At 41.8% G+C, this 15154-nt stretch overlaps 1 protein-coding gene and 1 non-coding gene across 2 annotated transcripts; both read right to left on the bottom strand.

Moving 5' to 3' along the window:
• Positions 1-534: 534 nt before the first annotated feature.
• On the bottom strand, positions 535-606 carry TRNAH-GUG (transfer RNA histidin (anticodon GUG)). Its single transcript has one exon. It is a non-coding gene; the product is annotated as a tRNA-His (tRNA).
• A 1846-nt stretch (positions 607-2452) lies between these two features.
• Positions 2453-3655, bottom strand: LOC106643841 (uncharacterized). The gene is made up of 3 exons (XM_014359120.2): positions 3362-3655; positions 2763-3011; positions 2453-2682 (listed from the first exon to the last, which is right to left on the bottom strand). The coding sequence occupies exons 1-3, from the start codon at positions 3626-3628 to the stop codon at positions 2593-2595; spliced, it is 606 nt and encodes a 201-aa protein (XP_014214606.1). The 5' UTR covers positions 3629-3655; the 3' UTR covers positions 2453-2592.
• Positions 3656-15154: the final 11499 nt, after the last annotated feature.

Here is a 15154-nt window from a genome sequence, read left to right as displayed (position 1 = left end):
AATCGTCGCGATCATCATTTTTTTTCTTTTTTTTTCTTCTTAGCGTAAATATACCCTGGCTTTCGACATTACACACCATCAGCAACGCGCTCTCAATAACAAACTTTTCGGCTGTTCGTGTTATTGGCTCAATGGAATTCGAGCATTGGCAAATTTATATTAATCGGGTCAATCAAAGTATCTGGAACGCCAAAACGGCCACGAATTCGTTGCGCCACAATTTTTTTTTTTAAACTTTTCACGTAATCATTCCCATTGGTGTTTATAGGCGTATCGAAAAATTTGTCATTTTTTTTCAATCAAAAAAAAAAAAAAATAGAAATATAAATTCGCTCTAGCATTGATTCTCGTACTGATAAACCCTTGCTCAGCTTCGATAATCAAGCGAAAACAAAAACCTCAATCATCCAGCTGCACGTAAAATAAAAAATTAACGATCCCGTGCTGTGATTAATCAAATTTTTTTTTTTTTTTTTTAGAAAAATGATTTAAAATTGAAAAAAAAAAAACCTTCACCGTGACAATGCAGAGCATTGCCGTGACCAGGATTCGAACCTGGGTTACTACGGCCACAACGTAGGGTCCTAACCACTAGACGATCACGGCTATCGAAGGCCGGTGGCGGAGATGCTCGATTAGCTCCATATGAGTCGGGCGCGCGTTGTCCCGCTGAACCAACGTTGAACGTTGCGCACGGACTATGAGGGTGCACAATTTTTACATTGTTTTGCAAAGTCGTCGAGATTAAACAGTTAATTCGATCGAAATAATTTTTAAACTCGTTGAGCGTAAATAATGGCACGCGCCGAGCAGTGACTAACCGTCGGACAGTCAGGGATTCGCCTTTCCAGCCAAGCGTCACGTACCTACCGAGTTTCGCGACGCAATTGTATATATATATATATTTGGATTGTCTCTCCTACGGTGATTAGAACACATCGCAGCTCCAAGATCTCACTAAGAGCTTATAATAGACGATTTAATGAACGCGGCCAGCATGAACTCGAAGAGCCGACAAAAAAAATGTACATTTATACCTTCAACCTGATAAAAATTTAAAATACTCACGGGAGCCATCGTACAACTTAATTTCCCCCGTACTCATTTCCCCGACTCGCGTAGAAGGTGTAAGGAATAAAATTATTTATTTTTTAAAAACCCGCCAAATATATAACCGTATCGTTTCAAAAAAAAAAAAAAAAAAAAAATCAATGGCACTTACTGAGGGAGAAAAAAAAAAAGCTTCGATCAATAGAGCATGAGTGGCGCGCTCGATGTACACGTATATCTATATAGATGCAGTGGCGGCGCGAAAGCTCCTGTTCGCGGCTGTTGGCCGGATGGCTCCGGTCCGCGAGCGACCGCCGTTGCTACCGCGGCGTCGTGGTTTTCGTCGCGGCGCCTCTCCCCGGTGCGACGTCCCAATCATAAACCTTGGTACTTTTTTTTTTTTTTCCCCTTTCGTATCGTCGTGCCGTGCAGATATATAGAATATTTCCACGTGGCAACGAGTTGTCCAGAGGTGCTGAACGAGAATTTCTTCTTTTTTTTCTTCTGTACTTTAATTTTTTAATTAATTTACAAGTATCTTGAATTTAGGCTTTTGCGCTCCGATTCGCGTGACATGACGGGCGGTCGTCCGTATAAATGTATCCCTCGAATCGGCAAATTTACGTAAGCGCTAGTTATTCCAGGAAACTCGATCGGGATAAAAGAAAAAAAAAAAAAAAAATTCAGCGTGACTCGAGAAATCCATACATCATCAAACTCTCGAGCTCCGCGATTCGGCTGAGCGCCTGATTCGCGGAGTCTCCAAGAGAGCCTACCCCAACGACATGAGCACGCAAGAGTCCACCACGTCGCTGCTGTCACGTTTCGGTGCGTCCTTCACCCCCACCCCCCCTTAAACCCCTTTATCCTTTGGAAAATGTGCACGACCCATTTCATCAAAACATACACGACTACGTCATGCGTATGAGGAAATTAACAAACGATGTCCCGTTTTTGCCCCCCATTTTTATAGAAAAAAAATTTTATTTTTTTTAGGCATACCCTTCAAATTAAACTCATTTTGCTCGCGATGTCATGTCTTATGAGGTAAAAATTTTGAACGTGGGATTCAGTGAACGCGAGATCTGTTTGTGTATGTTTTTTACATGTAAATCGCTGAAAAAGAGTGTCACCCTCACTGAAACCCGTGTTCAAAATTTTTACCTCATAGTACCTGTCATTACGAGTAAAACGAGCCGTATCTTGAAAGCGTGCCTCAAAAAAAAAGTTTTTTATCGAAATAGGGAACAAAAACGGTATATTTCTCGTGATTTTCCTCCTAGAGTTTTTGCCCGGTGCACGAGTTTTTTTTTTTTTTTCTTCTTTCGATCCAAGCTCTAGGCAGAAAACTGGTTTATACTTCTCTCGGTTGGACAAAATTTTCCTCGACGCATCGTAATAATTATGTAAAACACGCACTTTATTCGACAACCAACAATTACATGAAAATATACACCTGCATGACCGACGAGTGAAAAAAAAAAAAAAAAAATCCCCTGGCAGCCTTTTTTTTTGTCCCCCAAGACACACACGTGCGACGACTCAGTACTCCCAGTTCCTCCGAAACTCTTCGACGATCTGCCTGACTTTTCTCCTGCACAACTCCATGTTTCCCTGATCGATGTCGCAAACCTGTATTTTTTTTTTTTTTTTTTGTTTCATTTCCAATTCAAAAACCTCACATCAAGATGTACAGAAAACAAAAAAATCACCTTCTCGGCAAACTCCCGCCTGCGCCGCCGATCCCTCGCCTCGATCCTCCCGCAGGCGCGCGCGTTCCCCGCCACCTTGGCCCTCAACCGAGCCAACTCCTTCCCGGCGGCCCCCGAATCCTCGAGCTCCACCAGCTTCCTGTGCACCCTCCTCTGCCTCTCGGCCACCTCCTCCGCCCGCTTGGCCCATCTGCCCCCGTAGGCCGCCTCGTAATCCCGCCGCGTCTTGTAACTCACCGCGCTCGCGAGCTATATGAAACAATAAAAAAAAAATACAACACGCTCTTAATCCCCGGTGTATAGTGGCGCGACCATAGAGGTATAAGAATAGAGGAGAAAAGGGGGCGTGATATGCGACAGCAGAATTCGCTACGTAACGGGGCATCTGTCTTTGTCTGGCAGTTATGTTATTGGTCGAGTCATACGTGAGATTGAATCAACTGTAGGATTCAGGACGAAGAAGTAGCCAATAACGTGGCTTTGGCAACAAGGACAGATGCCCCGTTACACTTAGTTATATGTCGCTGCCGCTAATGGGCTAGTATAGCGCTTTTCCCCTCTATTCTTATACCTCTATGGGCGCGACCAAAAAGTCAAACCTCCATGAAGGCCTTTTCGAGGACGACGGGGCAGTCTGGGCCGGGGGCGACGTGGGGATCGGTAATTTTCGAGCGCTCGGTGTCGAGCCACCACTCGATCTTCGCTGCAATCCGTGGCTCGTCGTACCCCCGCAGAAAGGACTCCTCGGCGTTGACGCGCTCGTCCATTCTCGTGACCACCCGCGCGCTCTCGGCGAGTACTCGCCAGCGCTCGGCCGACAGGTCCTCCCGCCGATCGTTCGGCCCCTTGCCGATTTTTTGGCCCATTGCTCGTTCGGGTTCGCGATGCCGATCGATGCGCGTCTTCGGCTCGACTATGCGAAACGCGGTTGTATGAATATTTGAAAATCGCTAGCCGCTTTTCCGCGACGACATCGAGCGGCCGGCTTGCCGAACTGCCGCGCGTGTGTGTGTGTCATATACCGCCGGTAACTCTCGGATTTGGCGCAGGGTAAAGAAGATTACATTTTAGGGTGGCTGGTGGAGTTTCCATCGCGAGGGCCTTGAAAGTTCCTTTGATTTTTTTTTTCTGAGACTCAAGTAAGGGTAAAGTACCCAATTAGTAGAGTAAAACTAGAATCGTAAATACATGGCAAATCAAGTTGTCCGTTGATTTTCTCAAAATTGCAATTCTCCTGTCGTATACGTAGCACCTCCCCTTTTTTTTTAACTGTACAAACATCCAATAATTAGGCAATTTTATAATGTAAGAAACGTGATTTTTTATGAATATGCATACAGCTTGTGTTATCACTAATTTTTGTCCATATATACTTACTTAAAAATGAAGACGTGGATTATTTGCAATATTATTAGTATGCAGTTTCTGTTTGAATACCAGGACTGGTGTTGTTTTTCATTACCTAATTATTGGGCTATTTTATTTATTTCATCCATTTATTTTAAATGACGAATAAGCATTGAAAAGTTTTTAGCTACGTTATTTTTTATTTTGTTTCCATCGTACTGATAGAAAAAAATTCAAATTATTAGTTGCAATAAATATCTTTTTTTTTCATGCTTCGATGAGACGGTTGTTTGTAACCCATAAAAAAAAAAGTGTCCGTAAATTGGCTATACTCGACCTTACTCAACAAAAGTCCCAAATATAATCGAGAATTGTAATCTCCATTTCTCGCTGTTTTCTTACTTTCGTAAAAAAAAAAAAAAGACAGCCACGTGGGTAGCATTTTTAACGAATTTTTTCATCTCTCGATACCAATACACATATAAGATTGTGAATATCGATGAGCCTATTGTTGTGGAGGGGCGGGCAAAGCGGAGATTACACTGTCGCGAATCGACAGACGTCCCCATGTTATATATACTTACGAGACAAGCTGCGTAGCCGCGTCTCCACCACCTGTCGATCACACACCCACTCAGACGGAAGTCCGCTCCAGTTTCTATGTACATAGGAAGTATCGACGTTGCTACACAAGAGATACTTTCTCGCAAAAAAAAAAAAAAAAAAAAAGTGGAAATTTAATCAGCCAAGATTCCTTTGTACGCGTGTACACGTACAGGGTACTTTCAGCCTCTCCATTGCGCGGAATCAATCAGATTAGCGGGGAATCAATTAGAGAAATCGCCGAGAGACGTTTTTCCCGTCTATTGCGCCCGATCCAACCCTACGTATAGTTTTTCTTTGCAAAGATTCATTGGTTTTCGTTATATCTTCCACTTTGGGGAAAAATCCATCGAAAATGAAACTCCCACTGCGAGTTTCGACATTTTTTTATTATTCTTTTTTTTTTTATTTATTTTTTTTTTTCAATTTTGAATTAAATTGTTGGGGGGGGATTTCTATACGTACGTATGTATGTATACTGTGCCACAGTGTAAACAGGGTTCCTCGTGCAACCAATTTCGGCCTTGCATCTTCCTCTCTCTGTACATGTGTGTCTATTTTGTATCATCTCTCATCCTTTTGTGCACGAAAAATCACATATATATATATATATATATATGTACTTATCTATGTGAGAGATAAAAAGAAAAGGAGCAGTAAAGGTAGAGAGAGTATCTCTTTACTTCCTACTCGGTGCCATATCCCTTTGTGCTTTCTTTATCTCTGTCTCTCGCGTTTTTACATATGTACGAGCTCCCTTTGTGCGTCCCATCGCATTCGTTCTTTGCATTTGTCATGCTTCCTTTTACCCCTGTATCGGACCTTTTTTTTCCTTTTTTCTATTTCGTTCTCCGTTATTATACATTGCGCGTCGCAGTCTCGCAAGCCACGAGAGAGGACCCACACGGGCGAACGGCCTTTCCAGGATATGCTCGCAAACATTTGGCCGCGGGTTACTTAATATAGTCCGTCCGGTGCTCGGTAACACGTCTGGTAAAGTTCAGCCGGACATTAAAAACTTTGTATAACGATCGCCGTGCCATTTTACCATTTTACCCATTGTAGTTGTTCAATTGGGTCGCAGTGGTTGATGCTTGAGCTATAAATGATCGGTTTTACTTTTAACAAATTCCATGGTGGGCATCTTAATAGCTGCTGATGCGTAGAACAGTTTAGATCAGTTGATTCTCGAAGGTCTTCGGTTTCATTGTGGGAACAAGTGTGGTTCTGAAAAAAAAAACAAAAAAAAAGATACGTCAAGCAAGCTCCACTAGCCACGTATATATTCGCGTATACGTGCAGCTCTCAAGAGTTGCTTTTTCTTCACGCAAACCCGAGTAAAACACGAAAATCCCTCGGAATACATGTAAAAAAAAATACAAATTACACCACTCGAGCTGAAGCCAACGAACGACATGTATACTTACGTACTTACCTCATCGTTCCACGCGTCCAACTCCCAAAACCGGATGGTCTCCATCTTGCGGACAAACTCTGCTGCACCGACTGGCTGCTTTATCTAATCGGTGTGTGCGCGTTCGATGACGCGCGCAGCTATTCCACCTATACGACGATAAAAAATAACACTCAACAAGACGAACGAATATATGGCACCCCAAACCCCTACATGTAGATATACCGGGGGGTAATATCAGCTCAAAGCACCCCCTCGCACACAAAAGCTCCTCCGTATCTCGCGTGTAACCACACGTACACATCGACCTCGCTTCGTACACCACCAGCTCTTTGAAAGGTATCACCGTCCCCCTCCCCCCGTTTTGCGTTTTTATCCGAGCGGCAAATTGAACTAAAAATATAATCCTTTGCCGGGCAGTTTAGCGTGTACCTGTTTAACACACGTGTATATATACCAGCAGAGAGTCAGAGAAGAGGGTCGAGACGGGGTTCACCTGACCGTTCATGCGTGCCTCGACCTAATACCCGCTCGCGCGAATCTCATCCGATGTGCAACGCTTATCGCCGCTTGTATACATGTATACCACACATATTATGTACGCACTGCACGCCCTTTGAAGTTGTTGCCGTGTGTGTGTGTGCGCCTAACGCGCGACGAGTAGGTTGACGGGTTGAGGTTACTCGCCACGCCATCGGCTCTGGTTTTGTTACCTTTACACCCCCCCCTCCCCCTCCGGCGTTGACTATATGTACTCTCTTTGTTTGGGGGGTGTAAAAACATCGTAAAAATAGAAATCCAAAGAGAGGGTGACGATACTCCGCTCTCGGGAAAAACAAGTTTTAAGGGAAACGGCTTTGGAGCGGTTCATCCGATGATCTTTTAATGTTTATCAGTGGGGGACGAAGCTTTTGTCACTTGGTTTCCCGTACAGTATGGGCTATTCGTCTCGTTTGAAAGACTCGAAATAGTCTTGGAATCGACGTTTTACGTATATTACCTCTCTAAATTTTTTTTTGCTCGATCGAGGTGACATCTGCTTCTGTACAGCACCTCAAGTATACATATTACACTCTATAGCTTTTTTTTTTTTTTTTTTTTTATATTCGTCATTGCCCCTTAAGGGCTCAGACATGGCTATTTTGACACTACAAAGTGTAATTAGCCATACGTTGGGTTTAATAACAGTAGGGGGAAACGGTAGATAGATTGGGTAGGTTTATTGAAGTTCAAATCCCATCCAGAAAAAAACCTCATTCATTAATGAAATTTTTGTCCAGAGTGGGAGTTGAACCCCGGCCATCAAGATCTGTAGGCAGACACGCTACCGACAGAGCCATCATGTGGCTCACACTCGATAGCTCTTGGAGAGACTTGATTCCATTTCACCATCGTCTCATTGTAATAAACGTTTTCGAGTGTACAGCTGATAACACTGGAGTGCCTATGTATACATTTACAAGCGTGGAGGAGGCACTGAATCACCGATCCGATAATTGCAGCGATTATTCGAATACCCCGAACGTAAATGGTCACGGCGTGGCTGCTAATCGCTATTAGTGCGTACATACACTGTAAATCCAAGCGTGTTAAAGTTTACGTTTAAAGTGCGTAGTTGAAATTTTTTTGTTTTTTTTTCATAAAACACATCGTGGTGGCGTGGATAATAATTTTATGGACAACCAAAGCTATGGTCCACCAATTAAGTGGTTAACCAGTTCCATTAAACTGGACAATTTTGAATGAAAAAAATCAAATGGATAAATGATCATAAATAAATGATGTGTACAAAGTGTATCCATACAAAGGCCACGAGTGCCGATGATTTAGCTGAGTTCACCTGTGCCGAACATTGGTCTCTTATTCCCTAGCTCAAGTTTTTTTACTTCGACCATGTCTGCATGCAGCTTCCGAATTATTTTCCGATAAAACGATGATCGAGCAACGTCACTGTATTTACATGAAAAAGAAGAGGCCAATGGTAATAAATCCAAAGTTGGCTTATTTGGCGCATCAATAGTCCATATAATGGCGTGTAATAACGAGGGAAGAAAATCACGAGGGACGTCGCGCGTTCCTCCCCCGAATTTACGTCCACTTAACGTCGAACCAGTTTATGGCATCGCGGCCCCGGGAAGCGAAACGGCACTGGTATATGTATAGAGTTTTCTTTTATTACACGCGCTCGCGCGTCCCCGTTTTACGATATCCCATTCGCCCAGATTGCGAGCAAGACGCTGGGTAACGCGCGCCTCTCTGTGTCGCATTGTACGGAGTCCCCCCTCGTATATACACGGCACATTGCCTTTATCGTGCAAAATCTCCATCCTTTTTTTTTTAAACGCTTCTAGTTTAATTTTGACGATTGACGGTGGGGGACCTGAGAAGCTGGTGTAACTCGTGGCTTATGAAATTCCTCACGAGGAAAAAAAAAAAAAATGGGGAGAGTTTAGTGAATGCAACATAATACAAGTAGTGATGCTGAACTGGTACGTACGCCCCGCAGTGGGACACTTTACAACTAGGTAAACCCAACACTGTTCGAACAAACGAAATTATGTTCGGTGTGAAGGTATGCTGATATTGTAACGAATTTGATTTATTTACAACTTCAGAAGAATATGAGAGACAATTTGAGTAAATTCGCGAAATTAACACAATTTAACACTATGGGAGTGAACGTTAAGGCACAGAATTGTAATTTTCTCTTCGTCGGTTAACCATACATGGACACAATCGTAAATTTTCGAAAAAATGAGTAATTTTCACTAAAAGAGTTTACATTATTGTTTTATGTTACGTATAGGCTGTCGTGAGCTTTGAAATTATCTTTAGTTGAATGTCCATCTTGTTTTGCGCAGCTAATATCATTGCTTATCTCGAGACTAAAATTTCCCGAAAAAATCGCTTGTAATTTTTAATGACCCAAAATCCCCAACTATTGGCGACCGCAAGATAAATATCTATGGTCAAAGTTGACTGTTGAATAACTATAGTTTATTCTTAAACATTTGACAAGATAAAAAGACCTTTAAAATACACGCTTAAACAAAAAAATCCAATCATAATAAGTTCTAAGGATAAAAAATCTAGTACTCTAAACCCCATTGTTCTAATCAACGGATGTAGTTCCATAACCACTTTTTAAAAATTGTCAAATCAAACTTTTCCTCCGCGTCACGTGCAGAGTTACTCACTCGTAACGTACCAAAACTCAATTTACCGTGCAACTTCACGCTCCCGTGCACCCTCGCCGAGACGCCGCGCGCATCTGTACCGATCTTCCCTCGGATCGATCGGGGGAGGCCTATCTGACTGGAAAGTCGCTCCCTCGCCGTATACGCTAGTCTCAACGCGCGTTTGAAGTGCTCGTCAAAGGGACTTTCGCTCCGGCGATGCTAACCCTACTGTAGCCATGAGAAGAAAAAAAAAAAAAAAATAGCCAAAAAAATTTTCCGAAAGGAATAATCGAGATCCGCGGCGTTTTCCTCGTACGCGTTCCCTCTTTTGGGGCACGACGGGCGCGCGGAAACAATTTCACGCGTTAAAATTTCCATCAGTCGTGTAAATGTCGTTTCCTACCCATCGGCGTCTGGAGTCGTCGATTGCGTCTTGCGGCGACGGAATTTCCCTTTTCCCTTCGATGGAAAATCCCGATTGGCTCCACCGCACGGGGGAGACGCGGTGTGCACGAGGGGCACAGAGAGCGGCGCCGAGACGGATATGGAATCCCAATCTCCTCCTTCCCTGCCGCCCTTCGGTTTTATTCCTTTTTTTTTTTTTTTTTTTTTTCATAGCCTTTTCATAACTGTCGCGAAAATTAAATTTCTCGCCCTCGACTTGGAATTTGCGACTATTGTTTTTGTCCGCGTTTTTGCGCTTCCCAGCGATATCATTCTTAGCGCTTTTTTCGAGTTCAGGGGTGACCGGTCAAGTCCATACAACATAAACGTCTTGCGAACTTGAGCCTTTACACACGATTTTCCTTATTTTAGGTAACAAGCTAAACTAAAAAAAAAATCATGACGGAATTTGCGTTGATTTTCTTTTTTTTTTTTTTTTTTTGATGTCCAAGAAATACATATAGGAGCTTGTCTTTGTTTTAGCCCCTACAGAGATACTTTAAGAAAGGCAAAAACGAATTTTTAGTTCACTGCCATTTATATTAACAATATAATATATCGTTGAAAAAATTCTTAACATAAATTACCTTATGTTTTTTCCCACTATCGTTGTCACTTCTAGTTGTACCTACACGATTAAACATGTATTAAAATCATTATTGGAGGGACCATAATAAAGCCGTATACTTTACATTATAAAAGAGCCTAAATTGTTCAAGTCAGTTCTTAACAATTTTACAATTCAATCATTCAAGTGACGCCTCTTTTCTACTTGTATATAAAAACTAAAAGTGATGGTGTTACTCCACGTGCCCGAATCACATGATAAAACAAATCATCACATTCCTTAGTTCCCGTGACTTAGAAAATGTACCGTGCAATATTTCACATCGTAATTATACCATCAGAGTTACATCGACTACCGAGAAAAAAAATAAGTGTTGTCACTTCCAAGTCTTTCGCTATGTATAAAAAAATAACTTTTTATTTTTTTATTTTATCGTACTTTGTGATGTACCACCATTTCTGTTATGTGGACAAAAGAAAATACAACGTCCTTCACCCATCATCTAGCTCTTGGTGTAAAAAGTCCTCAATATATCATTGTACAACAACGGCAGATCATAAATTAAAGTTTAGTACAATCTATAGACATATTATTAATTTCTGAAATTGTTATAACTAAAAAAAATGACCGATAAACGTGCTGTATCCCAGCAGTACCATAGTGGCTCATGTCTCCATACCCGCAACCGAAATTCTTGGGTATATAGCCCATATCGATTCGACTCGCGATATTTGGCAGCGCAATACCGAAATTCCAAGTACTTTCGGGGCCCCCCGACAATCCCATACCTACGCACATATATATAGATACTACCGCACAATGCACAGACGGCATCATCATCTTCATTCTTGCGGTCGAATGGATTACCCTCCTCGTGGGCTCTCTATGTCTCTCGATTGAAATTCTCACGGGGAACCATCGCAACAACAACAACAATTATTATTCTCCTTGGCGGGTAACGTATAAATATAACAATAACTTTATCGTATAGCCCTTCCGATTTTCCAATACAATGGATTTCATTGCACGAAGACGGTGCTTCTCCGATAATTCGCTCGATCGCCGCTTTTAATTTTCTTTTCATTTCGTATATCATTCAATTATACATACCGCTCTCGATGATATTTCCGGCTCGCTCGTCGCGAAGCTTTTCCAATAATCGGAAAAGCTCATTTTCCCGGGGCAACATCGGGGTAATTGGGACACAGGGAAGAAAAAGAAAAAAAAAAAAAATAAAGTCCCCTCTTTGCGCACTAATTGGAATTCTTACGATAGTTTTGCGCGACGCGGGAAAGACGAGGATGATGAACGTCTGGCTCGCCACTGATATGATTATACGGACGGCGTGTGAAGGGGGCTAAATTTGGCACTCGGATTATCGATCCCACCCCGTATGGAGACTCGTTCGAAGGGAATTTCTCTCCTTTTTTTTTTTTTTTTTTTTTTTTTTTTTCATGGCGAAAAAATTTGCTCCATAATCCGTCGATATTGGCACTGCCGCGGGGGAATTGTGATCACCGGCATCACCGACGCTCGCTTGATCCAGTGCTCTCGATATTACGTGCTCGGGATGATGGCAGCCATTGACCTTCGATAGCCGTCTGGAAATCCACAGGGGAAAAAAAAACGACGAGGGAGATTCCTCATTTTTTCATCGGGAGTAATTAAATAAACCGTAGTACAGGTCGTCGGTGGGGAGTAAAATTTGTGCAACCAACACTGCGACCATGTAGCCATTGATATTGAAATTCCGATGATTACAGTAGCAGCTAGTATTTCAGAGATAGTGTTTCCGGGTGAGGAGACTGTGATGTGTATACATCCACCCTCTCGCGCGGCAGTGCTGTTGGGTAACTCTTTTGTCCGGGACCAGCCGTGCATTTCGCGCGTGATGAAGTTCCCGTTTAGTGGACTCGTTTATCAAGTGCTTAAGCTTAATGAATATCCTACCCCGTTTTCTTTCCCCCTTTCTTTTTCTCTTTCGCGAAAACTCGATTGATTAACTTTCATTGAGTCCCATGTAAAAAAAAAAAGCGCGTCGCTTTTACTTTGACTATAGAGCGCGTTTCGCGTAAACAATTTCTAGTGCCAAATTTAATTAATAATATTGAATTTCGCATGAAATAAAGTTAAAAAAATATTGTATGTATAACGTATTCATTTATTACATCGTAAAAATATCGATACTAACAAATAGAATTAATTTGTTAATAAAACATGCTCTTAAAATATGACATGCGTGACTATTTATTGCCAGTTTTTTAACTTTTACTGTAATGCCGAAATACTTTTAAGTATAAAAAGTCAGTTTGTGAAAATTATTTTTTCTTTTGCTGCAAAACAACTCTTGTTATTTAAGCTCGAAAAGCAAAATTTTATTTTCGAATTTAAGATTGAAATCATTACAGAATCACAGTTAAATCTGAAACAGGCCTTTACAAAATTTCTTACAGAATATTTTTTCTAATAATTACGCCTTTATTCCTACCACGACTACAAATAACCATCAGGCTTTATAGTAAATCAGTAATATTTTTGATTTTCATGAGCTCCATCTTTATTTTTTTTTCATAGAATCGCATGGAAAAAAAGTACAATAAAGATAACCATATGGTGAAAACTATCAGTTATTGTTTTTTAGATTCATCGTCTCAATATTATTGCATGATGATACAAGTTTATGCAATAGTAAATCAATAATTACCTTTTGTTCATATTGATTTTCATGCGTGTCATAGTTGGACTTCGCACTTCTTCTGCAAAAATACTCATGTCGAAAGTAGGTATTGATACTTGAACCCCTTACTTGTTGATTCACCTACTGATTCTCATCCGTTCGACTTTCAGTTACAAAACTCTACTCGACTCGTGTAGATGCCTTAAAAAAAAAAAAAAATTTTTTTCCTCCTTCCTCGAAAGGGTGACTCCAAAAAAACTATCAAGGATCCCCGTAAAGCCACACGTGTATAAATCAACTCGAAAACCCTCGGCTCTCCCACGATTCATAACGTGTCGAAGCGGCCCCAACCACCACGACTCCCGATCGAGGCGCGGAGTGCCCAAATTACCCCCTCCCCTGGCAGCTCGGCTCCTCTCCCGAAATTTAATCAGCCCTTAATTTAATCACGGACGCGAGCGAAAGAAAAGAAAAAAAAAAAGTACGAATCCAGGCTCGCGCGCGAGAGTTTATTTTAAAGCGCAGGAACGGTCGCGATGGCCGGGTGCCAAGCCAGACACAATCCGTCCTATAAATAACACCGCGCTCTCCCCCTCTGTCGTTCATCAATTTTTTTGCCCTTCCCCCTCTCTCTCTCTCTTAGGTACTCGCTTCGCGATTTGTCATTCGTCAAACTTTCGTGCAACATATACATGTATGTACACGGAAAAGTTCACCGCGGATGCACCGGCGTATAAAAGCGACTCGGGAGACTTTCCACCCGATAACTTTGTAATTCTCTAAAAGGATCCCTCCTCTCTCTCTCTCGCCTCCCCCGCGCTTTCTTTTTAGCCCCGGGGAAAAAGCTCCAATGGTGGCGTGTAAAAGCTATATTGGCGCGGTTTGCCAAAGTTATGGGTATACACATCATACTTTTGGACAATGCGGTGTGTTTGAGTTTAACGGAGTTTATTAGTACCAAGGGTCATACATGTGTACCCGTATGGTAGAGGCTTTTGAATATCAGTACAAAATCATAAAAAAATACATTTAGGTGAATCGCTTACGAAAGACACACGCACAATATCGCCTTGATATACGAATCATCGGCATTTGCAATGATATACAAAAATAAAATTAGCTGTGTGAATTCGAAGACGCAATTATCAATTCAATATATACACACGAGCAATTACCGATGTGTATGTGAAAATAAAAATAAACACGTGTGTGGTCGACCAAAAGGCCACGGAATAAGAAACGTCAAGGGTTGCACCCAACTTATTGATTAATCCGTCGCGCCACAAGAGTCCTTACTGTCAAACATTACTCTCGACTAACCCCTTTTTTTTCTTCTTTTTAAAAATATACACGTGTAATTTGCATGATCTTGAAGTACTGGTACACTCACCGCTGCCTTGATTCACCATTATAAAACAAACAAAAAATGGCCGTAACTTTGTTCAACGGCTGTTTAATCTTTGTATTATTATTATTTCACACCTATATATGGTTCTTACGCGACAAATAATTTCAAGAATTGAAGCTTGTCGGTACGCGAGTGTATAATATAATATACTTATACGCGAGTATAGGTACAGATGAGGTATAAAAAAAAAAAATATATACAGAGTCGCTCATTTATAGGCGAACGAGATCACGCAAACTTTATCAACTGTACCATATACGTACACCTGTGTGCCCGGGATTTATATACATATATACATATGGAGCCCGTCAACTGGCTTAACAAGCAAAGTACCTGCACACGCCAGTAGCCCCTCTATATATATCTCTCTCGCGAGCGCAAACAACAACAGCGTATATCAGCGGATCACGAAGCGCGAGAGGGATGCCGTCAATTAGACGCGGTGGTTGTTCGCGCCATCCTATACACATATACGGAACTTTGTTTCGTATACATACACACACATGTATATACACGTGTAGGGCACTAATGAGCATAAACTCGCTGCGGCGCAACTTTGCACTCCCCAATTAGATGTATCTCTATTTTGTACATTATTTCTCGTTTTCCCATGTATTGCCGTTTGAAATCAAATCATGTAGCGTCTTACAAGAGCCATACAAGTCCAGCTCCGAAGGAGTTTGTCTCTGCGAGTCGGAGGCACGTGTGCGCGCGTGTATTTACCGAGGGGAGCGTGGAGAGACAAAGTGCTG

Source organism: Copidosoma floridanum, unplaced genomic scaffold, assembly GCF_036245765.1.
Source record: "Copidosoma floridanum isolate Cflo_tuat_1 unplaced genomic scaffold, Cflo_Japanese_pri ptg000025l, whole genome shotgun sequence".
Taxonomy (NCBI): Eukaryota; Metazoa; Arthropoda; class Insecta; order Hymenoptera; family Encyrtidae; genus Copidosoma; species Copidosoma floridanum.
Note: the sequence above shows the minus strand (reverse complement) of the source record. Positions and strands in the feature narration are given on the sequence as shown.

Coding starts and splice junctions, on each gene's coding strand:
- LOC106643841 (XM_014359120.2), bottom strand. CDS start 3,628: ATGGGCCAAAAAATCGGCAAGGGGCCGAACGATCGGCGGGAGGACCTG. Junction 3,012..3,361: donor TCGAAAAGGCCTTCATGGAG/GTTTGACTTTTT, acceptor TGTTTCATATAG/CTCGCGAGCGCGGTGAGTTA. Junction 2,683..2,762: donor GGCGGGAGTTTGCCGAGAAG/GTGATTTTTTTG, acceptor AAAAAAATACAG/GTTTGCGACATCGATCAGGG.